Source organism: Oryza glaberrima, chromosome 1, assembly GCF_000147395.1.
Source record: "Oryza glaberrima chromosome 1, OglaRS2, whole genome shotgun sequence".
NCBI lineage: Eukaryota > Viridiplantae > Streptophyta > Magnoliopsida > Poales > Poaceae > Oryza > Oryza glaberrima.
The window spans coordinates 10,000,001-10,026,911 of NC_068326.1; the positions used below are offsets into that span (position 1 = coordinate 10,000,001).

Sequence of the window (26,911 nt, forward strand, 5' to 3'; positions counted from 1 at the left end):
CAGTGCGACGATATTAGGTATAGTGGAATCTCACCGAAATAGTTAGGAGGTGGTGTTATGAATGAGAGATGCGGATGAGTGGCGGGGCTGGGAAATCTCGTCGAGATGGCTTGATGATGACAAGCTTGTACGGGCGTCGCTGGTATAGTACACAGTTAGCGCATGGGCGAAGGTCTTGGCAAGTAGGCTGAGGTGGAAATGGGGAGAAGAGGAAGGAAGGAAAAGGATTATAATCCACACATAAATCTTAAAGCAATCACGGCCGTTGAAAATTGATTGATCAGCTAGGTTTTTTCAGGTGTTCCAGGTGACTATAAAGCAAGCCAAAGAAATTAGGTATGTCTAATTTATATTTTGTCCGTCAATTTCACATATTGTTTAACTTCCTTCCCACTTTCTAAAACCCTGGATCGACATGTCATTAAGAAAATGATGGGCAAATGAACTGAATCAACTTTGGGACATTTTGGACTCAGCAAGTATGACGCTGCTAGTCGTCTATTTCCTTGTCACCACCGACCATGTAGACATCTGCCGGCCATGACACGTCTTTTGTTTATTTGCATTCCAGTCTTTTGGTTATTCCCAGCTTAGTCCTTACATTCTAGTCTCTGTCATTTTCTCTGTTTGCTTTGGTGTTTATTTATATTGGACATACTTCCTCCGCTCTAAAAAAAAATAATCTGCGACCTCTCTTAATATGTCCAGATATATTATTCTAAGAAATATCGTATCTTCTGTTAGATTGATTATAACGGAGGGAGTAGTTTGGAAGAGTCGATACAAAATCATGAGAGAGCACGTCATATGAATCTCCAATTTTCTTGATTGACTATGAGCACCCAAGTCAACTCTAGCAACCAGGGAAATTGTAGTACTACAACTTTACGTCATTGTCATGAGTGAAGACAAGGTGTAAAAAACAAATTGTGGTTAGGTATTTGTTTGGTACCTTCGTGGTGAGCGGTGACGCTCAATCGAGAGAAGACTTGTCCGCGTGGGTTAGGCCTGTCTGATTCAGCTTAGGAATATTATAATATAGCTTATTAAAAGTAAGTTGAAATAAACAAGTAGATTATTATAGCAGATTATTATAATCTATAAGCCAAATTATTATAATCTGATAAGCTGCTCTAGAGGAGCTTTTTTCAGATTATTGAGTGGCTAAAGACCCACTACCCCTACATACTTGAGAAAAATTACCCACCTACGCCATCAACCGAACAGATAGCTGAGGGCATTATAGACTTTAACCTTTCAAACCCAATAATCCATGCCTTAAATAATCCAGACAAACAAACAACTTACAGCTTATTCTATGCCAGCTTATTATAATCCAGCTTATAGTAATCTGGCTTAATAATCTAGATTATAATAATCATAAGCTGAAACAAACAGGGCCTAGTAAAGACCGGTTTTTCTACAAACATATGTTACAATTATTTGTGAGTAGATATTCATTGTCATAAATTGTACTCACTTAATAAAATAAACCAATCGATGTGTCATATCAAGTACGAGATAAATTTATTTTGAGACAGATGGAGTAACTCAATAAGCTATCCTCTCCGTTTTGAATTATTTTGCCGTTTAATTTTATTTCAAATCAAACATTTTAATCTTTGCTCATTAATTTTTATAAACTTAATTATATAGTTTAACATCATCATATTTACATTTTTTAAAATTCACCATAGAAAATAATTCTATAATATATAATTCACATATTAAACTACACAAATTTATAAAAAAATAATAGTCAAAGATATATATTTTCTTTTAAATTCGTAGTGTTAGATGGCGTTTAATTAAATACTATGTTGCTATATTTTATCACGGGGAGAAGAGGTCGAGTGGCTACTTTTAAGCTTAATTAGCAGGTAATAAATGGTCAAATGAGATCGTGAGATTATTTTTTACTTTAAAAAGATATAAATGTGGCAGAAGCGCGCCACGTAAATCTGCACGCGCGGACAGAGAGCCAGAGACCCGTGTGCTGCGAACTCGCCGCTTGGTGCCGTACGTCATCGCCGCCGTCCATGGCTCTCTCCGCCGAGACGGGCAAAGTGGTCCAGTGGCGGCGCTGGGCGTTCGCCAACCTGGGTTCGGTGCTGTCCAACTTCGGCTCGTTGTGGCTCCTCCTGGCGCCGCTGCTCGCCGCCTACGCGCCGCGGCGGCTGTTCAAGACCTACTTCAACCTCTTCCTCCGCCGCCACGCCCGGCGCCTCCTCGCCGTCGTCGACCCCTACGTCACCGTCGACGTCTCCGAGCCCGGCGGCGCCAGCGCGCACTACTCCCGGTACGGCCGCGTCACCGACAGCGGCGACAGCACCTACGAGGAGGTGAAGGCGTACCTGAGCGACGCGTGCGCGGGGGAGGCGCGCGAGCTCCGCGCCGAGGGCGCGTCCGAGGGCGACGGCGTCGTGATCAGCATGCGCGACGGGCAGGACGTCGCCGACGAGTTCCGGGGCGCCGCGCTGTGGTGGACGTCGGTGGTGCGGGAGGACTCGCAGGGGCAGCAGAGGGCGCACACCAGGCAGTGCCAGCGCCTCACGTTCCACCACCGCGACCGCCGCCTCGTCGTCGACGAGTACCTGCCGCACGTCCGCCGGAAGGGCCGCGAGATCCTCTTCAGCAACCGCCGCCGACGCCTCTACACCAACAACAAATCCGGCGACTCCTTGTACATTTTCACATTTTCTTCTTTTTTTTTTCATTTCGATCTTGCTGATCATTGCGTTGATGTGACTGTGCAGCCGGTACGATTACAAAGCATGGAGCTACATCGACTTCGACCACCCGACGACGTTCGACACGTTGGCCATGGACACGGCCAGGAAGAGGGAGATCATCGACGACCTCGACGCGTTCCGGAGCGACAGGGACTTCTACCGGCGCGCCGGCAAGCCGTGGAAGCGGGGCTACCTGCTGTACGGCCCGCCGGGCACCGGCAAGTCCACCATGATCGCCGCCATGGCCAACTACCTCGACTACGACATCTACGACGTCGAGCTCACCGTGGTGAAGGACAACAACGACCTCCGCAGGCTGCTGATCGAGACGACCAGCAAGTCCATCATCGTCATCGAGGACATCGACTGCTCCCTCGACCTCACCGGCGACCGCGCCGCCACGCAGCGGCGGGGGCGCCGGAACGACAGGGACGACGGCAGCAGGCGCCATGACCGTGACGGCAGCATGGTGACCCTGTCCGGCCTGCTCAACTTCATCGACGGGCTCTGGTCGGCGTGCGGCGGCGAGCGGATCGTCGTGTTCACGACGAACCACGTCGACAAGCTCGACGCGGCGCTGATCCGGCGGGGCAGGATGGACATGCGCATCGAGATGTCGTACTGCGGAATCGAGGCGTTCAAGACCCTCGCCAAGAACTACCTAGACGTCGACGACCACCGGCTGTTCGGCCCCGTCGGCGAGATCCTCGGCAGGGAGAGCATCACGCCGGCCGACGTCGCCGAGTGCCTCATGACGGCCAAGCGCGCCGGCTCCGACGACGAGTCCTCCCGCCTCGAGATCGTGATCGACGAGCTGAAGCAGACGGCAGAGGCGAATGCGAAGGCGAAGGCTGAGGCAGAGGCGAAGGCGAAGGCCGAGGCAGAGGAAGAAGCGAAGGCGGCAGAAATGGATCGTGACAACACTCGGGAAGAACAAAATGGACGAAAGTATCCCAAAATTTGAAGATACGGGAATTTTCAAATTGCTAGGTTCTGCGATGGACACGCAAACGAGTATTTACTGTTCAGTCTGATATTTGAGCACAGCGGAACAAAATTGCTGTGGAACACGGAAACGAGTACATGTCTATTGCAAAGGAGTTTCCTCGCAGTTGTACTTATAGCAATATAACGAACGACTAGCTCTAAATCATATATAACCAATTTAATAACTTATTTATACAATAGTTACTTATAAATATATACCACATCGTTAATACCTGATCTCACCTCTCATATACACACACAAGTGTCTTGGATTTCATGCTGCAGCTGACTACAAATCTATAATTAACTTCTATTCTCTCTCCTCTCTTATCTCCTTCACATGTGCTTATAGCTGACTTATAGTCTGCTATTATACTTAGTCAATCTCTCCTCTTTTTTTTTCTTTTTTAAAAGCAAAAATGTCAATTTAACTCTGAACTATTGATCAAATTTGCTACGCATCCTCAGCCATGAAACCGGATACATCACCTCCCCAATGTATTGAAATCAGTGTAAACTAACCCCCCTCATCTATTTTAAGACCGGTTTGGTTGACGTGGGATCCATGTGATAGTTCAGTCATTAAAGAAATTAAAAAGTAGACGTTGGACCCACATCTAAGTGACTACCTCTAAACTTCTTCTTCCACCACTTCCCTATCTCCCCTCACAGGCCGCTTGCTCAGTGGGATTGCCAAACACTCTCGTCTTCCCCGTTATCGGTGTTAGGCACCGTGCATGTCTCCCAATGCTCCCAGCCTCACCATCGTCGACATCGTCGTCCTCTCCATGAGCCCCTCAACACTTCCTCCTGCTACACCCACAGCAAACCTATCTATCGTCGCACTCTTGTGCGCAGTGCTCGCTAGTTCGTGTTGTTGACGTTCTCGATGTCTCTTCATGCTCTCACCACATTGAGTTCCCTCTCCTCCCCACGCCACACCGAGTGCTCACTCTCCATGCTCGCCTCTAGCCGCCGGCCAGGGCCACTCGCCCGCCATGGCGTGGCCTCCTCCCTATTGCTCCTAGCCACACTGAGTGCTTGGCCTCCTCTATGCTCACCGCTAGCCATGGGCCACTCGCCATCGCCGTCCACCTATAACTTCATCACTCATAAAGCGGCTAGGAGGATGACATCCTGCTCGACATTCTTATTAGACGAAGTGGACTATGAAGGGCACCGTGGGTGCAGTGGAGAGCCATCTTCAGGTAGACCGCACCATCAAGCGGCTGCCGATCCAGTGGCGCACCAACGGTAAGGGAGAGATAAGGGAGAGAGGGAGGAGGAAGAAGGGAAAGAAAGGGAGAATGGCATATGGGTCCCACAATTGTTTTTGACTGTAAATAATAAATAGGTCCCACATTTTTTTAACTTCTAATGCCACATAAGCGTCACGTGGAATGAACACTAAGTCAACACTGCCATGTAAGCGCCACGCTAGTGAAACCACCCTCTAAAACCACTAAGGTAGTTAAATTGCACCGGTTTCAATAGTTCGGAGGTCAAGATATCCAGTTTTGCGGTCCAGAGTCATGGATTAGATTCGGGCCACTTTTTTGGGAGTCAAAGTGGACTTATTCCTATGTAAAATGGCCTGGATTTTAGTGGAAATTCTGGGCCCATGATATGCTAAGATCAACGTCGGCTTCCTAACAGGCCCATTGGATGCTTAGAGTGTATCGGTCTCTAATCCGACCTGCTTAAAGATAACGGTTTTGCTAAACTACTGTCGCCACATTTTTTTGCTTCGTTACAGTCGATTTCTGGATCACTCGATCCCCACAAAGATTCGTGCCGTGATAATTTACATGATATGAATCAAGCACGACACCGGATCGGGTTAGCTAAAATTACGTCGACACATGCTATAATCGATTTTTTTAAGCCACTTACACAGAAATTACACCTCATTTACACCACACTTACACCCCACTTACATATGTAGTTAGTATGTAATTTTTGAATTTACATATGTAATTTTAGGACTTACATATGTAATTTTAAGACTTACATTATAAATACATTAAAATTACATATGTAATTTAAGTACTTACAATGTAAATACATAACGACTATTTTTTTTTGAAAAATATGGCGCCATAAATATGGCGACATAAACCGTTATGGGGTGTAGCTATATTTATGGCGCCATATTTTTCATCAAAAAATAGTCGGCATGTATTTACATTGTAAGTCCCTAAATTACATATGTAATTTTAGTGTATTTACAATATAAGTCTCAAAATTACATATATAAGTACTAAAATTACATATGTAAATTCGAAAATTACATATTAATTACATATGTAAGTGGGGTGTAAATAAGGTGTAACTACTGTGTAAGTGGCTGAAAAACAATCGACTGTAGCATATGGCGCTATATTTCTAGCAACTCTGAAACAAATTCGTACAAACTCTTTAAAAAGCTGATATGGCAAACCCTGATTGCATCTTGACTTCTAATAACTACCAATTGACTAGATCAAATGGTTATGATCTTTATTTGTAAGAGTTTTGTAAAAAAAAGAATAGTATGTGCAGCATTACTCTAGTACTAGTATAAATCATTCAAGCAAAGGGACAGTAGTGTGCTAGATGTTACAGAACAAAATTTGACTGCAGACAACTTTATTTTAATACGTAAAAGGATTGCACACTTTTATATTAAGAGCAATAAAATTTACACAAACGGCAAACAAAATAGAGAGGGAGGGGGGGGGGGGAGAAAAGGGAGGGAAAAAAAAGGAAAACAAGGACTTAAGCTTATTCTCGTGATTACAATGTGACGACCAAACACGCTAATTAAAAAGCGCTGGTGAGGGGGGATGGGCAAGACGCCAAAGGGCGGCACTGCATGCAACTATGCAAGTTCACTTAATTTAAACGGAGCAGAGGACACGATTCTCTCTCTCATGCTAACATCTTGAATTAGGATAAAGGGTACACTAAGGTAGCAAATTGTTTGCAGCAATCGATTAACACATCGATGATTATTGATGGTCTGTTGCTAGTGATTTTTTGTTGGAAAGGAAACCTGTAGTCCTTTTTCATCTAACCGTTGAAGTGAAGACTAATTAATCAGTCTCTGAAGTACAATATACAGCAACCGTGGAAGCGGAACAAGGTCAATAACCTGGTATATAATAACTGCATTAATCTTGAGATTTCAACCTCTTCACACACACTTTGCTTCATTGGGCACATGTTACAGGACTAAATAATGTATAGTACAAGCTAATTTCAGTAGTGTAGATTATTAGCAGTGTAATATGATCATAATGCCAGCAACTAGCTATCATAAAGAAGCAGTACAATCTGCAGGTATCACAGATTGTCGCATCTATAATATTCCACAGAGTTGAGATGCAGATTAAAAATTAAGTACAATTTAAAAAAGCTTGAACTGAAATGCAAGTTGAAGAGAGTAAAGTGTAGTTGAATGCACCGAGTCACATACTCACATCACATGAAGAAATAATAGCACTGAACTAACAGCAGGTAGTATCATTTTGCAGCATTCCTGCTTCATCACTAACTTACACCACAAACAAATGCAGGCCATTCAGTCTATCTACTGGAGTAATCGGAAACATAATCTAGAATCGGAATTGCAAATTGAACAGAACAGAGTGTAGCTGAATGCACTGAAACGCAATGAAGAATGGTACTGAACCAACAGCAAGTATCATCTGTAGCATTCCTGCACTAAACGAATCCTGTTCATCATCATCATCTTATCTTACTGCTTACACGGTTACACCACAAACAAACGCTGGCCAGTAGTACTAATCAGCAACAGTTTCAACATGACAACACCATTGAACTCGTCAGCAACAAGAAGCAAACGACACAATGTAGATCAAGGCATGGAACTAATTAACTTGACCTTGTTGATCGCGCAACGTTTGCCGATAGAAAACCAAACCTGTCGTCGATCTCAACTCTAGGGAGAATCCAAACCGGAAGCGAGTGGATCGATGGGCCTCGCTCCGGGAAGAGCGGTCGAACTGGCCCTGGGGATCAGTTGGTGCTCTCGACCATTTGCCGTTGTCGCTGCAGAGGTACGGCGGTTTGGGTGCATCACCGATGATCATCTGGTGGATGCTCGGATCATCCAAGAAGTAGACGCCCTCCTCCATGCCGGGGTACCTGCCATCACCCGCCTCGTAGGATCTGGAGCAGCCTCGTCCGACGAACAGCATCCGGCCATCGAGCTCGTCCAGCTCGCTCCAGTAGTACTCAAAATGAGCAGAGCGATTCTGGGACGGCTCGTCTTCTTCGCCGGTGTTGAGCTTTTTCTTCTGGAACACCCGGAACGCCGACGTCGTGCGCTGACCCCGGCCACTAGCTAGCCTGACCACCATGAGCAGCTTCTTGCCGGACCCCACGAGGTAGCGAGCAAGAACCGTCTCGTTCTCGTCGTGGACGCGCGGTAGGAAGAACATGTTTGCCGGGACCAGACTCACGGAATCTCTGTAGAAGACCGGTGGTTCTTCGCACGCAAGGACGTCTTCCGCTCGGGTGAGGAAATGGAAGGCTCCATGTTTGCATAGGAGGTCCTCCACTTCTTCCAGCCGCATCAATGGGTTGTCCTCCTCCAGTGCCCACAAAACAGGTAAGACCACCTGATCGCCCATCCGCCAGAACGCAATGCTCCGGGTGACATGGCCAACGGCGACGAGGTTGGGAGATGATTCGATGATGCCGGCGACGATGCATCCTTGTTCAGTTGGCTGGCACGAGAGGGTGGCGGCGACGATGGCCATCTCACGGTCACGGTTCGGATTCACTGAGTTGACGGGCGCCAGGTTGGGGAGGTCGAGGGTCTGAAAGCCGTTGATCTTGAGGTTGAGGAGGGCTTGGCGTTGAGCTTGGCCGCCGACGGCGAGGAAGAGCCATCCGCCGTCGTACGAACCGAAGTAGCGTGCGCCGCGTGCACCTTGAAGGACGGAGAAGGCGTGGGTGCGGCAGCCGCTGAGGACGCAGGAGACGGTGGCGGGGCAGCCCATCGTCGGACTCAGGGAGGGCGAGCCACGGGAGCGGAGGCGGCGGCGCCGGGGCCTTGAGCTTCGCGAGCGCCACGCGCCAGGAGTTGCATACGCGACCCATGTGGCGGCGATCGATCTCGCACGGGATGCGGCGGGCGACCTCGTACAGGACGCCGTCGTCCGCCGCCGCCCATCGCCGCCGAAGCTGATCAGCCATTGATGGGAGAAGGGAGGGGATCGATCGTGGAGTGATTAGGGATTCTTCGGATCGTGGAGGCTAGGGATTTCTGCGGCAAATGGGGGCACGAGACGGCGGGGAGACGACGACTCGACGAGGGAGACGATGCTTTAAATGCTGGGAAACAAAGTTGGTTTGATTCGATTTTGCTTCTGGAAGCCGCGGAGATCCGGGGGCAGAAGAGGTGGGAAACTATATTTTAACAGCTCGAGTGGATGTCCACCCGTTTATTACATGTCATCTAAATGTATCAATATGTAATGTATCAATCCACAAACATACAAGTTAAAATTCAACTTCTACCGATTGTAACAAAAATAACAAATAAAACTCAAATTACTATATGTATATTTACAGTTAAATTTGTTATTTTTGTTACAATTTGTAGAAGTTGAATTTTAACTTACATGTTCGTGGAGTGATATATTACATATTGATCTATCTTGTTAATTTTTTTGAAAATTTTTCATAGTCATTTAGTTGACATGAAATAAACGGGTGGACGTCATATGGAAGGACCTGGATTTTAGTCTAAATTTAGGCCCATAATATTTTAAGATTGTGGGCTTTCATTTAGGCCCGTGTGATCCTTTTTAACGTGGAATAAGTCTATTTTACATCCCTCTATTCTTGCTCTTGATTGAATCGTCTCCCTCAACTGCAATACCGGGTATAACATTTCCCCCATCTTCAAAAACCGGTGCAAATTGAGTCCCTCAGCGGTTTGACCGGTGGTTTTGTCCTACGTGACATTCACGTGACACGTTGACTAGGTCTCGTGCCATTTGGCGTCTACGTGGCACTCATGTATCGGTTAAAAAATAAAACAAAAACTTAATGAACCCATATGTCAATAAAAAATAGTAAAACATGTTGGTCCCATATGTCAGTCTTAATAATCCCTTAACCCATATCTCTATGTCTCTCATCCCTTAACCCATAACTTCTTCACTCAGTTCTCTCTCTCAGATCTCTCTCTCTCTCTCTCGGTCCGCGGCAATGGGTCGATGACCCAGGCCCAACTCGCACGCATCCTCTCTTTGCAATTCTTCTTTCCTCCTCAACGGAATTACTGTAGAACGTTCGCCAGTTTTTGTCAAAAAAAACTTTCAGATTTTCGACGGTCATATTTGCTAGGAGATCCATGCATGTGAGGAGAGAGAACGTGCGCCAGTTTTTGTCCCAAAAACCTTTTAGATTTTCGATCGTCGGATGTGCTAGGAGTTTCGTGCATGTGAGGCACTACTAGGTAAAACATTTTTGCAGGCGGCCAAAACTCATTTTTGTAGGCGAGAGAAAGGTCCGCATGTCAAATCAATGATTTTCGCAGTCTGGGCAACGGCCCGCCTTCTAAAATAGAAGGAACGAACAAAAAAAAAATCGCGCCGGGAGCCGCCGCCGCCTGGACCGCACCGTCGCCACTACACGCCGTTGCCGCCGCCGCCAGCCTCCCCCCTCCCTCCTCCGGCCAGATCTGGGAGGGAGGGGGGAGGGGAGCCGCCGCCGCCGCTCGGCCTGTGCCGCCGCCGCCCGGACAGCGCCGTTGCCGCCGCCGCCGGCCTCCCCCTCCCTCCTCCGGCCAGATCTAGGAGGGAGGGGGGAGGGGAGCCGCCACCGCCGGCCGGCTCACGCCGCCGGCCTCCCCCCTCCCTCCTCCGGCCAGATCTGGGAGGGAGGGAGGAGGGGAGCCGCCGCCGCCGCCCAGACTTCGGCCGCGCTGCCCTTCTAGGCCGCGCCTCCTCGCCGCTGCTGTCCTCCGTCACCCCCGCCCACCGCTGCCGCCCTCCGCCGTCGCCGGGAGCACACGCCACCGCGCCGCCCTCCTTCGTCGCCCTCCTCGGCCGCGCTGTCTCGCCTCCTCCGCCACCGCTCGCCGCCGCCGCCGAGAGCACACGCCGCCGCGCCGCCGGGAGCCGCCGCCGCCTCCGACCGGCGGCCGGGGAGAGGGGAGGGGAGAGGAGAAGAGGTGAGGGACTTAGAAAAAATTTAGGCCCGCCTGTTTATTTATATTAAGTCTATTTTCGCAGGCGCACCACTTAAGCGGCGCCTGCGAAAATCATTTTCGCAGGCGCCGCTTAAGTGGTCCGTCTGTGAAAACAGCGAACATCACCCCAATTTATATTTCTGTAGGCGGTCATTTGGCTCTAAAAGTCATGTCCGACTGTGAAAATAAGACCCCAATGTTAGGAAAAATGCGTTTTCTAGTAGTGAGGGGAGAGAAAAAAAATATTGACACGCGTTTGCTGGGGTTTTAACCTGAGAGCTCCAATCACAAGCCAGCCAAGCTAGCCAGCCACACCAACACAAGTTGATTGTAGATTTGTGTAATTACATGCTAGTTGCAGTATAATTACATCCAGTTATATGCTCGTTACAAATGTAGTTATAACATAATTATGTTGTAGTTACAAATGTAGTGTTTTTTAAGTGAAAAACTTTCAAACGTATATTTTTTAAGTGAAAAACTTTCAAATGTATATTTTTTAGAAACCTTTTTTTTCTTTTTCGAGTTTTACTAAATGAGTGACGTACTTGCATGCGAAATCCTGTGGCCGTTTCATGGAGCCCGGGTTTAATTACTGCAGTGTGTTATCTTTTGAAGCATGAATTTCCCGATTTCTACAAAGTTGGGCAAACTAAGTTAAGTATGAGTGTATGACCAGATGGCAAACGTGCCTTGGCTATCTAGAACGACAAAGGCAGCAAATGCAGTTATGCAAAAGCGAAACCCATAAAAGGAAGGCTCTTCGTCAGTTGGCCGTCGATCGTCACACTCACACCACATCCAAAGCTGCCAGATCTCACGGCCTCTAGTTGCTGCGGTTTTGCAGACGTACGCCCCAGAGTTTGTTGCATCAAAGGTTAACAGACAACACATACGTGCGCACTGCCCAAGGGAGGCACTGACAAAACGAAACTCCTGTCATCTGATTGCCCAATCAATCAATATATACTCCATCCGTCTAAAAAAAAAATATACCCTGATTTTCATGTCCAACGTTTGAATGTCCGTCTTATATGATTTTTTTTTACAATTAGTACTTTTATTGTTGTTAGATGATAAAACATGATTAATACTTTATGCGTGACTTGTTTTTTTAATTTTTTTATATATTTTTTAAATAAAACGGACGGTCAAATATTAGAAAAAAAACAGGGTTTATCTTTTTTCTTTTTTGAGATGGAGGGAGTATTTCTTTTGGTTGACGCCGATGTCATCAGGCTTGGGCTGGTGGCCATGCGTCCATGACGCTTCTCTGGTCGATCCATCGCCTGATTTAATTTGTGCGCAAACACGTCGCCGCGTCAGCTACCGAAATCTTGATAAACTCGGCTAGCTAGCTGCTAGCTAGAAATGTGCACGGCAATTCGGGCATTAACTCGGGGAACTCTTGTCGTATCAAAGATGCAAGCGCTGAACCCTCTTCACGATTTCACATCTCTTCTCTTCTCGCACACAACATTGCACTACACGAAATAAAAATGTATATATACTTGGCAAATTTTGCCACAGTCGCAATTAATCTAACCCCTTTTTCTCGGCTTTAGTAGTAGTACCAGATTTGAACAGATTTTTTTTTTTGGGTTACCAGAGCAGGGATGCGAGAGAGAACCGAAAACTGGACGAATTAAACCTGGCGAAAGTGACACGAGATCAGGGTGACACGTATGTGACGCGGCGCGGTTCCGCCGATTTTAATTGCCAGTGCCAATTATGCTGCAAAGCCAAGGCCAGGTGTGCGTTTCGTACTTATTGTTTCTGCCTGCCGTGGTTGACACTGACTTAACACATTAAACTCTTATTACTCTCACGTGTCGTAGAAGGATTTCACCAAGCCGTTTTGGATGTTGTTACTATTATCCATGGTAAAATGGTTACCATGAAAACTATACGGTTACCATCGAAATTGTTATGGTTTTAAAAATTGGGATAATTACCACACGTTATAACTGTGATAACACGTAATAATCGCATGACGTAATAATCGTATGGTTTTGTGAACTCATGCGTGAGCAAGGTGTACCGGTACACAAGCCTTTCCGTTGGCTGGCTGGTCTGGTGATCTGGTCGCGATCGAGCTGGAGAGCACACATCGTGGTATCGTTCGACCGCGGCGGGCGTCGCGGTTGGGCCTTGCGTTTGCGGCGCTCGGCCGCTTGCATTTGTGTGTTGTGGTTTGTGGGCGTGGCATGCAGTTGGAACCATTCACACAGAGGTCCCCATCGTTTGGCTTATTTCCTAATAAGCCAAAACGGCTTATTAGGAAATAAAAATGAATTTGTGGGTAGAACTTTTATAAATGTGTTCTTTGTGACTTAAAAGCCAATGTTGAAAAAGAAACTACGTTGAAAATATCTCAAAATCAATCTCAAAATTAAGCTCGAAAATTCAAATTTTGGCTTTTTCTTTGGCTTATTAGGCCATCCGATGGGAGCCAGAGATATTTCTCATCCTTGGAAACGGAACACCGAGCTAGGCCTTGGCTTGTTCCGCGGGTTGAGCGGCCGTGTCCTCTGCTCTGCATGCTCTCTGGTCTTTCTTTTTTCTGTTTTTTTTTTGGGTGATTGGATTGGATCAGTGGAGGAAGTTGTAAGCAACTAGTAATCAAGCAATCAACAACATAATAGTAATACTACTACACGTGTATGGACATGCAACAAAATATAGTCAATTATGTAGATTGTACTACTATTACTACTAGTTACTACATGATGAGCTTGACTGATGTTTGGAGACTAGTACAAGTTCGCTCCCTTCTTTTCTTGAGAGAGGATTTATTAGGGACTCCAATTTGTGACATGCCCCTGATTCGGTTGGCATTACTTTATTAGGGGAAAGGATCCTGCAGTGAGCGGGTGACGTCTACTAGTAAGTTACTACAGTAGTAACCGTACATGGTAGGACTGTGGTCAATGCTTAAAACAACGTTTAATCAGGGAAAAAAAACATGGTAGTGTCCATATGTAGTTTGAATGCGCTGTTAATTTATATGGTAACTTAGATAAATAAGAGGATGTCATACAAAATAACCAAAAACAACAATGTGGAACTCAACAGTAATAGTATATTTGATAGGAGGGGAAACTAAATTTAAATTGCTCTTGCCAACTTTTCTTTGCCTAACTTTCTAGCTGGCTGTCATAAGCACAAAAAGAACTTTTGTAAGCAACAAATCCCATCTATAATGGGATGTTTGGTGATAATGTTAAGATACCAATGATAGCATTAGATAGGCAATAATAATGGGATAAAGCCGTACCAATATGATCAAATCAATTTGTTTAAAGTTAATCTTTTGCTTTGGACAGAGGGGTTTATTGCAAAGAAGTATGGGACGCGGGCTCTCGCATAGGAAAGCCCAAAGAATGTCAAATGCAAAGCCCCACACCTCATTAAGATCATATTGGCATACTCTCCCAAAAAAAGAAGCCATAAGTAATGATAAATAAAAAACAACCCATTCTATCTATCTTCCAAAATGATTTGCTACCACTATCCGAGAAGCTTATATTAGCAAGTTATCATAACAACTTATTAAAGGAGAATTGTCATAACAACTTGTATGTTCAAAGATTCTTTAGTTTAGTGAACAATTTTGGATTTGTCAAAGTTCAGTTCCAATTAAATGTCAAATTTATTAGATGAAAAGTTCAATTATTTTTCCCGATTTTGATGCAAATGTAGATGTTCGAGGACACACTTTACTTAAGAGAATGGTTTACAGTTTGTCAAAATTTAGTTACATTAAAAGGCCAAATTTACCGGATGAAGAAAATCTATTTCTGCTTCCTTTGATGTAAAATTTTTACAATTTTTCATCAATTTTTTTTCGTAAATTGGCTAACGTAGTTCATTTTAAACAAAACAGTTTCAATTGTATATCAAACCTTAATTTTAAATGGAATTTTGTTGGGTTCTTGACTGGTCATCACTTTGAATTATTTATTCAATATCAACTCGATTTCTTTGATATTTTTCAATTTATCATTATTACCATCACAAGGAATAAATTACACTGGATATATACTAAAAAAGAAATGCAGAAAAACATAATATATTCAATAATGTCACTACGACACGACAGAGCCCACGTTTACCTTGGAATTACCACTCATTTCTTTATCCATGTTCTAGCTAAGCTAGATAAATGCAGTTTTGACTAATGAGCTACCAATTCACACATATGATGATCATTATTTTCTCTAGGCCATCAGTGATAATAATGGAAATACAATGTTGATCGATGAAAAAACTAATGCAACATACTCTATCCTTTTTAAAATAAATGACGTCATTGACTTTGACTTTTAGTATAACGTTTGACCATTTATTTTATTTAAAATCTTTATATAATTTCATTCATTTTGTTGTGACAGGTTTTATCATTAAATAAACTTTAAAAATAATTTACACTAAATTTTTAAATAAGACGAATGATTAAATGTTACTTACAAATTAATAATGTTATTTATTAAAAAAACAGAGAGAATAGTTTGGACCAGGGTTCGACCTATCGGTTTACTGATTTGTATCAGGAGTTACCGAAAATTCAGAAATATTGCGGAAATTTCGGACGAAACTTTTTTTAAAAAATTGTATTGAAATTTGAAAATTGCGGGCGAAATTTTTGAAAAATGAAAAAAAAACAGATAACAACACTGACAGATGACAAAATGTAGGTTCAAGTCTCATTAGTCCATGAACAGACCATCAATTATAAATGTCCTAATAGTTCATGAAGTACAGAAGTTTTTAGTTCATACAAATTTCAGTTCATGTAGGGAAAATAACGAACCTCGAAAAATCAGTCCTAGAATCCAAAGCGCAGCCGCCGTCACACGGAGCGTGGCACACCGCAACCGCGGACACCGAGCAGCAGGCGACGGCTGGGAGAGGGGCGTGCAGCGCCGGCGATGGGCTGCGTCGAGGTGGCGAGATGGCGATTTTTTTCCATCCGGATGCGGTGCGTGGGTGCAGCGCAATGAGGGGAGGCGGAGGGGCGGAGAGAACGGCGATTTTAGAGTTAGTTGAGAAAATCCCATTAAATTTTTATCGGACTCTACTGAAACACCCGAAATTTTAAAAATTTCGTTCCAGAATTTCCATCCTGCTTTGGACAAACGGGAACACTTTTTTCTCTAGTAATCTGACCGCACGCACGCACGCACGCACCTAAAAACAGGGGCTCTTTGCCTAGAAATGCAGGGAGTACACGTCAATGTCAAGCTGTTCTTTCCCCTCTTTTTATGGGCCAGTGTTCCAAAGAGGATTCATGAATGCTTCGATCAGTTTCTACTTCGAGTTGAGGTTGAAAGCTAGCTGGAATGGGGATCTGGTTGTCGTCCTCTACTCGTGTGTTTTGAGTTGGACATGGCAGTTTTCGCATGCCACTTTGGGACGCCACAGCTTACACACTTACTAATCAATAATTTAGGCTGGAACTTTAAGGTTATTAAGCTTGGCTAATAATTGCGACCTAGCTACCCTGGCGAGCGGTCTCAGCTCGAATCTTTGTTATGGTCGAATACGATGCTTTCCGGTACTCAATGCATATATATGTTTTTTTTTTACGCAAATGGTTGTCTTAGATAGTGACATATATATACATATATGTAACGTCAAAAAATATAAGAATTTAGAACTGGAACGTTCCATCTCATACTAGATTTTTAAGTAGTACATGTACACATGCATGAGCATGACAAAAAAGCAAAGCTTGCAGATTTGGTTGTCGAAGCCTTTAGGAAACGGTTTCGGTTCGTCTCGCCATGAGGGCCACCGTTGGGCAGCTAGCAACGACACACGATCAAGCTAGCCACGCACGTACGCACGCAGCGTACGCCGCAGGAGTAGTGCGCGACACACCAACCTCACTGCAAGTGCACGTATGTAGTATGGGCGCAGACATGGTCGGAGAAACCAACAAGGAACCGCCCGCTCAATCTGGGAAAAAAAAAAGGAGTAGTATTAATTAGCAAATTCATTTGCATCATTAGGCAAACGGAATATCTCTCTCTCTCCCCCCTCGATCCAAGGTATGTCCCGAATGATTGGATCCTCGCTGCCCTTTAATTTCCTTGCTAGTTCACCGTACCAGCTAATTTCACGGGTAAATTAATCTGGAATCACCTCCAACTTTTGCGCAAAAGAAAAAAACTATTTTACCTCACTCAACTAGTGGTGAAAAAGATACTACATGAATTAATTCCGGACCGTACCGTGACAGTTGCCATAAAAATAATATGGTGTTCTACCATTTTCGTCTCTAGTCAAATATAAAAATTATTTTTTCTAATTTCTATTGCGTTGTATTAAAGTTGTCACTTAATATTTAAATTTATAAATAAAGAAAGTACCCGATCATACCGAGAATTTTAACCGTTTTCATCGTACACACAACTTCAATAATAGAATTTTTTTCATTCCTAACTTCAATATCTCTGCCAAGCTCCTCAAGTATTGCCACCTCGCCGAGCTCTGCCTTCCCAAACGCCTCTGCTGCCTCAACAGTGTTCTCCAAGCATCTCCACCTCCACAAGGGCCGCCCTATATCTGGTGTTCTGTGAGATTGGGTAGATTGGATCTACTCCCTCTATTCCCATAATGTAAGACGCAGCTAAAGTTGGTATGGTCTCCAGAACTAATCTTTAGCTTGCAATTTCTCATATATTATAAGGTATGTAGCAACAAAATTATAACCATACGAAAGTAAATTTAAATATCACTCCAATGATATACTTTTTTAACAAATAAAATTTATTTCATATTATACTAAGTGTTTATTAAATGTTTTAAATGTTAAATATTGAAATGCACGTGTGCCTTATAATATAATCTAGAAGAGGAGGTGAAAGACTAGTGAGAGGGGAAGGAGGCGTTGCTCATATTGTGTCTTAGTCTGTGTTCGGGCACCTCCCGCGCACGCAAAACAGAGTGACGTATTTTCTTATAATTAATTAAGTATTTAGAATTTTTTTAAAAAAATAGATTAATATGATTTTTTTAAAGCAACTTTCGTATAATTTTTTTAACAAAAAAACCACATTATTTAGTAGTTTGAAAGACGCTCGCACGAAAAATGAGGGAGGTGAGTTAGGAAAGTTTGGGAAAGAACTCAGCCTTACTGGAGGGACATTTGACTTTGACCATAGACCTCATAGTGGGCTCACCCACCATTGTCACGTGCTTGAGGAAGGGATTTCACGTGAATTCAACCAGATCCGGCCTCCCTCCCTCCCACCCTATTCCCTTTCTTTGGTGAGGCTGGTGTTTAGGTTGCAGCTGGTGTGATGGTCTCCTCCTCCTTCCCAATCTTCTTGCAGTGATAGCTAGAGCTCGAGCCAGTTTTGTTGATTAGGTTGGACGGGGTGGGCACTGAAGCAGATGGAAAAAGAAGAGAGAAAGGATGGTATATGAGGCTACCAAGCTTATTCAGATGTCATATGTCGACTATACAAGGACATGCATATGGCATGACCAACAAAGCACTTTGGATTTGGATAGGGGGTGCTCCGTACAGTTTGAAGAGTTGAAGGATGTAATTATTCGTTAGTTGAGTTATGGAGATAAATTGTACTTCTGCAAAAGTTAAAGGAGTAAATTGAATTTTATTACCCTTAAACCAAACACACGTGAAAATCATGTAAAATTCCTGTGTTCAAAAGAGGCCTTGATTTATAGCTTCTTCGAGACGCTAGAATTTACAGTATTTGTTCAATCGTCGAAAAATCTTTCAAAAAATACCTCGATTCTAAGGGATGCATTAGGTGTCATTGCGCGATGACAATTTTTTTTGAACGGAGAGAGAAAAAAAAATTATAAGATTATAATCTTATGAGGCTATAATCGGGAAAAGGAAAAAAGAATACCACCACCCACACAAGGAGAGCGCCAAATACAAACTCAGAAGAAGGCTAGCACCGACCGGGCGCCGCTAAGCATGACCAACCACCGCTAGACCAATAAAGGAGCTATAACTGGGATTGCCCACAACCCAATCCTTACAACCGACATAAAGTCCTACTCTATCTACATCTGAGGGATTTAGGGTGAGAGAGAAGAATAGAACCGCTCTCCCCCCCCGAAGCCCCTCCTATGTGGCTAACTTGTATAAACTAGGGCTATGATATAAGAGTATGTGACTCTAGAGCAAGCTTGCAGCAGGAGTTTGGGTGGTTCCGGCAAGGGTACTACCTAGACAGCGTCTCCAGGAAGATAAGCGACGAAAGCATAGCCGAAGAGGTCTCAAGAACCTTGACTGGGCTTTCACCCAGCAGCCCCACTAGAGGGGGTGAGATGGCACGACAACACTCTCAAGAGGGAGAGTGACGCTCAAACAACCATCATTGCTGTCCCGGCCAAGGCCGGGCTCGGTTTTCACCTGCCATCCACCGCTTGTCTATCCACTGGTGACGCACCGATGCTCCACCGCCATCTGAATCTCCGCGGGTGCGTGGGCACCACTGCACTAGTGCCCCCCGCGGGACAGCCTCCGCATGGCATCATCGGGCGCGCCATGTCACCTCTTGTGGCGCAGGCCGCTGCATCGCAATGGCACACTCCTCTCGACAACCGCAACCACTGCCGCCGCCGACCGAGCCTCCTCGCACCGCGGCCAACCCCGTCACCGCTGTTCGTGCCTCGCTGGCTTACACAGCCACCAGCCGTGCCGCGCCTCCGTGCCTCTCCGTGCCGCGGGCACCTCACCGGCCGGTCGCCGCCTGCCGGCCACGCCTCCAGCCGCTGCTGCCGCTGCCGGCCACCCGTTGTCGGCGCCCCGCGGTGACAAATTAAACGTAACCTTGGCCTATATTTGATATTTCTCTCCGGCAATATTCTCGTGGCACCATTGGGCACGGCACGATCTCGTGCAAGTTTCTCCCACAACATCACAGATTGTGCTGCATCTGCATGTGTGTCACACACCGGAGATCCAGCTGGGTGCGCCCGGCCGCCCGTGCGCGTGTGCGTGCGCATGTGTTCCTAAAGCCGTTTAATTTGAAGATTTGGGAGAGCAGAGAGCAGGAGGGTTTGCCCGTTCGTTTGGTAGCTAATAGGCGCGCTTTGCGTTGAATGCGCCCGCTTGCTGCCATTTTGCTTGTGGACTACCCTTTCTTCTTCTGTTATTACCAGGTTTCACTGCCGCAAGTCATCACACCGTCTACTCTGTATTATGACTCTCTCTCTCTCTCTCTCAAATCTACATCTATGATCTGTCACTGCTTCTCTCTCTCTCCAACACAGCACCTAGTACCGCATGATCACCTATATATACACCCGAGCATCCTCTCCTCTCAGCTGCAACCTATAGCTAGAGAGCTACTGCGGCACTAGTCACTCTCTCTCTCTCTCTCTATAGCTTTGCTTGATCATATCAATACCACCGCCCTACAAACCTCTCTCTCTCTCTCAAGAGGAATTGAATTGAAGTTCTTGCAGCACGGTCGAGAAGTAAGGGAGTTGAGAGTTGAGAGAGTAGAGAAGAGGGAGATGGGGAGGGAGAGCTTGCCGACGCTGGCCATGGTGATGGTGCAGCTGGGCTTCGCCGGCATGAATGTGGTGTCCAAGCTGGCGCTGGACACCGGCATGAGCCCCTACGTCCTCATCGCCTACCGCAACATCATCGCCGCCGTCTTCCTCGCCCCCTTCGCCTACTACTTCGAGAGGTACACGTACGTACGTATATCTATGTCGTCACGCATCGTGCTGCGCTCTAGCTAGCTACTTCCTTTCGTTCCCTCGACGATCGATTCCTTCCTTGTGTTTCTTGTTCTGATTAGTGAATATTATATTCATTCTTTCATGGTCTTTTTCTTTTCCCTTTGAATTCATTCATTCCTGCATGTGTGGGGAGTAGATTCAAAGAAATGTTTTTTTTTTCAGATGGCAAAATAAATGATTCTTTTAGTGTCACTGGCATGTTTTGACTCTTGATTTGTTATACCTTCATCAGAAGAAAGAAAGGAACGGACTTTAATTCAGTACATCTCTGAGATGTCTTTTTCTCCTTATATCAGAAACAGGGCATGCACTCCTACTGTATTTAATGAAAATGACATAGTCTCATGCTGATTTCCCTTAAAAAAAAAACAGGGCATATGCATCGGTTTTTCTTGGCAAAAATTAATCAATACAGGGTGTTCTCAATATTCATGTAACAATGCTACCAGTAGTTTCCTCTTGTAGAGGATGCTCTTCCTGACTTCTTGTCCTGTCGAGTTTGTTTTGCTCTGCGTGATTACGAAAGCAAGTCAAATTTTTGTTTTTTGCGGCTAACCATTCAATTGGCATACTTATGGCTTCGCTGTAATTTCTAAATATATATTCTCCATGTGAATGTACTACACCTGGTGCCAACTGGGATTACAACCCCCAAGGAGAGCTTCATTAACTGGACTTACTAACCTCATTGAATGTCTTAAATGTTCATGCACTAAGCAACATATGAGGCTGATCTCACATAACCAGCTGTATCTAGCTCTTGCGTGGAATCAATCAATCAATTTAATAACCAAGATTTTGTTTGTTGGAAATGAATTAACCGTTTTGAATCAAGTTTGATATTAGTGGTTTAATCAGTACTCAACCTACATGGATGCATGCAGGAAGAGTGGCATGGTGATCACCAAGAAAGTACTTGTCCAGATATTCTTCTCCTCCATTTTTGGGTAAGTACTCTCTCCTTTAACCAGTTAAACATGTCACTGAATTAATCGAACTTGCAGCAATGATCTCCTGAATTAAAGGAAAAAAAGAAGAAAAATGAATCGCTAGCTAGGCTTGCCCATCAAAGGAGCCGATTTCTTGCAAAACTGTCTCTTTTCCCCTGAAGTTGAGATGGCCATGTTTGTGCACTCCACATGTGTTCCTTATTCTTCCAGGGATAGGGAACATGCTTATTCTGTGTCATGCCGTTGCCTCTCTAAAAAGAACGCTACCAATGGCGAACTGACAAACTGAATAAACTGTACTCTAGTTGATCACCACAACCCAACCAGGCCACTTAAAAGGTTGCAGCCAATGCAAAACTGATTAATTAATTAGCAGGTTAACTAATTGCTTTTTGGATGAAACCTTCATTTGTCCCGGAATTTTATTTCAATCCAACAAGTTATAATCTGAATTTGCAATTTGGAAAGTGAATACAACTTACAGTAGCAGGGGTGTGACCCTGTTCTGTTCTGCCTCACCTGTTCTGACACTTTGCCGCGTTCAATCTTAGATCGACTAGCAAATTCAACTATATGTTGTGATCATGTTACTAGATTTTACCCATTTTTTACTATCCAGTCAAATAACGGCCAAACATATGTTGACAAGATCAAAACTTAGCACCAACGCGCACACATTTCGAAATGTTTATTTAGAAACTAATGTGATTTAAATAACCGCAACAGTTAATAATTTGGCATGTACGTGTGCAGCGCGACGCTGAACCAGGTGCTCTACTTCGTGGGGCTCAAGTCCACGACGCCGACGGTGGCGTGCGCGCTCAGCAACACGCTCCCGGCGCTGACGTTCGCCATGGCGGCGGCGTTCCGGATGGAGTCGGTGCGGCTGAGCGCGGCCGCCGGGCAGGCCAAGGTGTTCGGCACGGTGGTCTGCGTCGGCGGCTCCATGATCATGCCGTTCTACAAGGGCCCTCTCCTCAGGCTCTGGGCGTCGCCCATCCACTGGCGGTTCGCGGAGAGCGCCGCGTCGGGCGCGGCGGCGCCAGCCGCGGGCGGCGCCGCCGTCCTCGGCGACGTCCTCATCATCCTCAGCTGCGCCGCGTGGGCCGTGTGGTTCATCATACAGACCAAGATGTCGGAGCGGTTCTCGGCGCCGTACACGAGCACGACCATCATGTGCTTGATGGCCGGCGTGCAGTGCGCCGGCGTCAGCGCCGCCATGGACAGGAGCGTCGCCGTGTGGAAGCTCGGCTTCGACATCCGCCTCTACTCCGTGCTCTACATCGTAAGTTGCGCCGACACGAAACCGATCGATCGAACCGATTTTCGTTTTTCTTTTCTGACGCGAGAGCTGTTGATGATGATGATGGTTTCAGGGCGTTGTCGGGTCGGGGATCGCGTTCGCGCTCATGTCGTGGTGCATCCAGGTGCGCGGCCCGCTGTTCGTGTCCATGTTCAGCCCGCTGATGCTGGTGGTCGTGGCCATTGTCGGCTGGGCGATCCTCGACGAGAAGATACACGTCGGCAGCGCGATCGGGTCCGTGCTGATCGTCGCCGGGCTGTACATGGTGCTGTGGGGGAAGGCGAGGGAGATGGGCTCGCCATCGGACCTCGACGGCGGCGGCGGCGGCGGCGGCGTGGTGGAGCTGAACGGCAAGGGTGCCGACGCCGCGACGACCTTGCCGGTGTTCTGCACCACCACCAACAAGCACGAGACGACCCGGAACGGCTGCAGCAACTGAAGCTGATGGCGCACCGGGGCATATGGATGGCAGATCACCTGATTATATATGCGCTAGCTGCACATTTCACAGGCTGTTGCATGTGTGACAACTACATCTTGCTGGGGATATCAATTGGTGCGGTAGTATATAGATGTGGGAGTTTGCTAGTAGTAGCTAGGTAAAAGTTGGGGGAGGTGTGTGAGACTGTACCTGTGCCTTGGTTCTTGACATTAAAAATGGATTGTGCACTTGTGCAGCTGCTCTGTTCATCGGAGGAAGACTTTGTTAATTTGTCCCATTGTATTGGTACATGTTGTTGGCAAACTATTGTGGTCCCTCGAGCAGTGGCAGAGCCAGAAATCGCATAAGAGTAGGGCTAAGGTAGGACTCAACTAATGGGGTATTCATTTTTACAAAATTTACATGGTAAATTAACAAAAATTAACAAGTTCTTGGAGGTAGGCCTAGGGCTCAAGCCCTAGCTGCCTAGGCCTGTCTCCGCCCACGCTCTCGAGGGGATATCCTCTTGTTATTTGCATGTCACTTAAATGGTTATAAAAAAATTTAAGAAAATGTATTACTATGTGATATATCACATAGTTAAAATTCATATTCTACATCTCGCAACGAAAAAAACAAATTTGGCTGTGAATATACATAAACTAGCTGTAATTTAATTTGTTTTTTTCATCGACAAAAAAACAAATTAAATTACAGCTAGTTAATGTATATTCACAGCCAAATTTGTTTTTTTCGTTGCGAGATGTAGAATATGAATTTTAACTTGCATGTTTGTGAAGTGATATAGTATTATTCCCCATGTTGTCGCGATCTTCTCGACTGCGCCACAACCGAATCCTCACCGAAAGCGGAGAGAGTCTGTCGGACTGTGGATCTGCGGTGTGGACTTGGGCACATATGATAGTAGGAGTTAAGTACAAAATCCTTTTCTTGATACTGTTGTAAGACTTGTTTAAGTTTTCGAGATAATGATCAAAAATCTTTTCTTAGACGGAGAAGTTATATGTCATATTCTGATAAATTCATCCCATGTTAAAAAATCACTTTTATAAGGAATAATAGAAATTACTTTTCTATTATTAATAAAAAAAATAACACTAAAATAATACTAGAAATTATTAAAAGCTTAAAAGAAATCTCAAATACTGAAATACATACAAGAAATTTTTTGAAAGTGCCTTGGACTATTTTTATTAAATTCTCCATGCTCTAAATTGTCCCTCAATTTTTACTAGAATTTTTAGAGTAATGTAAATAATTTTAATTAAAATTTTAGAGTTAATTAAAATAAATAACCTAAAAATAATTCTCTCCCTCTCTTTGGCCCGAATACGGCCCAAAGTCCTCTTGTCCTCCTTTCTCTCTCTCCCTCTTGGGCCATCACCAGCCACCGGCCCATCTCCCTCTCCCACCTTGGGGCAAGAGAGCAGCAGTTACAAGAACAATAAATATTTTAAAAAACTAGGTGATACCTCGCATCTTGCTACGAGACTTTTAGCAAGAACCACTTAGGGCAGTCCCAACCCATAACACTAGACATGGTTTCCATAAACTCCACATCATCAAGAAACTAGTACTAGATACTACTCTTTCAATACAAACACCACTATTCCATACTTCAATTTAATGCTACTTATCTCACATGATGCCTTGGATGTTGTGTAGAAACCATGTCTCATGTAAGACATGGTTTCCTTCTCTTTCCTTATTTATTCACTTGCCACATCATTTTTTGTTCTAGGTGGCAACTTATTTAATGCTATGGACACCATCTTAGTTATTGGGTTGGGAATACCCTTATATGAATGTTGCTTGGAAAGAGTTGGACAAATGGAGATGTGCAAAAAGTGACAGAAGGAGTTAATTTCAGAGATTACTTGTACTCACATAAAACTGCTATGAGTAAGTTGTTTCTATCTACAAAGAGTTTGTTATTAGTACTTGATAGAACTACCTAGTTTTTAGTTCAGCCACTTTTCTAATTTCCTAGTGACAATCTCATATACTTTCTTCCTGCGCATGTAAATCTTAATTGAGACATATATGCATATAGTCAACATTAATATTCCAAGTCATATGAGAAACAACGGAATCAGGAAATGATGTCTGACTGTAATATCTTGTCTCCTAATTTCATAAGTTTAAATGAAGCAAGACAACGTACGTAGCCCGCAAAAGGAGTTGAAAAATGAATATAGGTTGAAGTATGTGCATTGTTATCGTGAAGAAACCACGGGGAAATAGTTCACCTATTGCGTTATCCTGGATGATCAAGCAAAGGACAAATCCTAGTAATTGCAGAAAGACTACATTTGAAGCTAATAATTTCACTACAAATAGAAGGTTTGTGAACATTCCTTGAGGAATGAATCAGAGTAATTAACCTATTACCAAAAGAGAAAATATATCAAATAAATAAATTGCAGAATCTGCTAATGTCCTCATACCAATTAAAATCTCAAACTGAAGCCCCACAAAATTGTGGAAGCCTGCGAACATAGAAAGAGCTATAGCAAAACATCAATAGTGATAATATAACTAAAAGTATTCCCTGAAATAAGTTTAGAGCTTTTACTTTTTTCTTTCTGAATCAGATTAGATACAAAAGCGTATGGTCATCTTCTTTGCCACGTTATTCGTATGGTTATTTAAAAATGAGAAAACCTCAAATCAACGTGAGAGTTGAAGATACCTTGAAAAATCTCCTGTCAGGGACTGGTACTGGACTACTGGAATTGGAATGCCATGAAGCCACTGCTGCCTGTAGTCTTCAGCTTCTCGGTTTGTCATCTCCTTCTGGGATTGGAGTGTAGGATGGCTAGTGGGTGAAGGCAAAGATCTGGCAGTACATGCGGGCAGACAACCACCATAGTAAAAATACGCTCTCAAGCTGCCACGTGTCACTTATACAAACGCTCATAGACCGCCATGTGGCAATGTCTAATCTCACCGTAGATTTTCACTTAAATCGGTGGACCCGATAATTTAGACCATTAACTTAGATTACATGTATTTTATTTAAAAGGAAACTAATACCTTACTCTTCACCGGAAAAAGAAAACAAAAACGCATAAGTACTCCATAGGTACGTACGTACGTGAGACTAAAAAACAATGAATCTTATTACCGTTTATCTTACTGTTCACTAGAAAAAGAAAAAAAAAATACAAGTACTCCATAGTTAGGTTCATACTACGTTGGACTAAAAAACAATAAATCTTGCCTACCGTTTATCGAAAGAAAAAAAACTACGCACAGACTTATTATAAAAAAACAATAAAGCGAACATAACATATGTAGGACCATTGAAAAATCGATTATCTTTAAAATAGAGATTTCTACTATTTAAAAATAAAATCTATTGCTCTATAAATTTAAGCAAATATCACCGTCGATTTTCATTTAAATCGGTGAACCCAATATTTTAAACCATTAGATTAGATGTATTTTATTTTAAAAACTAATACCTTATTACTCTGTGTATGTATACGAGAGAGCTATATAACTGTTAGGCTAAAAAACATAAGTAGTCCGTGCATACATATGACT

At 44.3% G+C, this 26,911-nt stretch overlaps 2 protein-coding genes and 1 pseudogene across 3 annotated transcripts; 2 read left to right on the forward strand and 1 right to left on the reverse strand.

Annotated features, from left to right (window-relative positions):
• The first annotated feature begins 1,947 nt into the window (after window positions 1-1,947).
• On the forward strand, window positions 1,948-4,002 carry LOC127768023 (AAA-ATPase At3g28580-like). The gene is made up of 2 exons (XM_052293528.1): window positions 1,948-2,683; window positions 2,757-4,002. Exons 1-2 carry the CDS (start codon window positions 2,040-2,042, stop codon window positions 3,694-3,696), a joined length of 1,584 nt encoding a protein of 527 aa, XP_052149488.1. The 5' UTR covers window positions 1,948-2,039; the 3' UTR covers window positions 3,697-4,002.
• Window positions 4,003-7,351: 3,349 nt separating this feature from the next.
• On the reverse strand, window positions 7,352-9,059 carry LOC127760341 (uncharacterized; annotated as a pseudogene).
• A 10,959-nt stretch (window positions 9,060-20,018) lies between these two features.
• On the forward strand, window positions 20,019-23,494 carry LOC127770923 (WAT1-related protein At1g09380-like). Of its 2 annotated transcripts, none has more exons than XM_052296695.1 (4): window positions 20,019-20,618; window positions 21,552-21,614; window positions 22,371-22,902; window positions 22,994-23,494. In XM_052296695.1, the coding sequence occupies exons 1-4, from the start codon at window positions 20,437-20,439 to the stop codon at window positions 23,357-23,359; spliced, it is 1,143 nt and encodes a 380-aa protein (XP_052152655.1). In that variant the 5' UTR covers window positions 20,019-20,436; the 3' UTR covers window positions 23,360-23,494. The 2 variants fall into 2 exon arrangements, with proteins under 2 accessions (XP_052152655.1, XP_052152662.1); XM_052296702.1 differs by having other exon boundaries at window positions 20,057-20,612.
• Window positions 23,495-26,911: the final 3,417 nt, after the last annotated feature.

Coding starts and splice junctions, on each gene's coding strand:
- LOC127768023 (XM_052293528.1), top strand. CDS start 2,040: ATGGCTCTCTCCGCCGAGACGGGCAAAGTGGTCCAGTGGCGGCGCTGG. Junction 2,684..2,756: donor AACAAATCCGGCGACTCCTT/GTACATTTTCAC, acceptor GTGACTGTGCAG/CCGGTACGATTACAAAGCAT.
- LOC127770923 (XM_052296695.1), top strand. CDS start 20,437: ATGGGGAGGGAGAGCTTGCCGACGCTGGCCATGGTGATGGTGCAGCTG. Junction 20,619..21,551: donor TACTACTTCGAGAGGTACAC/GTACGTACGTAT, acceptor GGATGCATGCAG/GAAGAGTGGCATGGTGATCA. Junction 21,615..22,370: donor TTCTTCTCCTCCATTTTTGG/GTAAGTACTCTC, acceptor GTACGTGTGCAG/CGCGACGCTGAACCAGGTGC.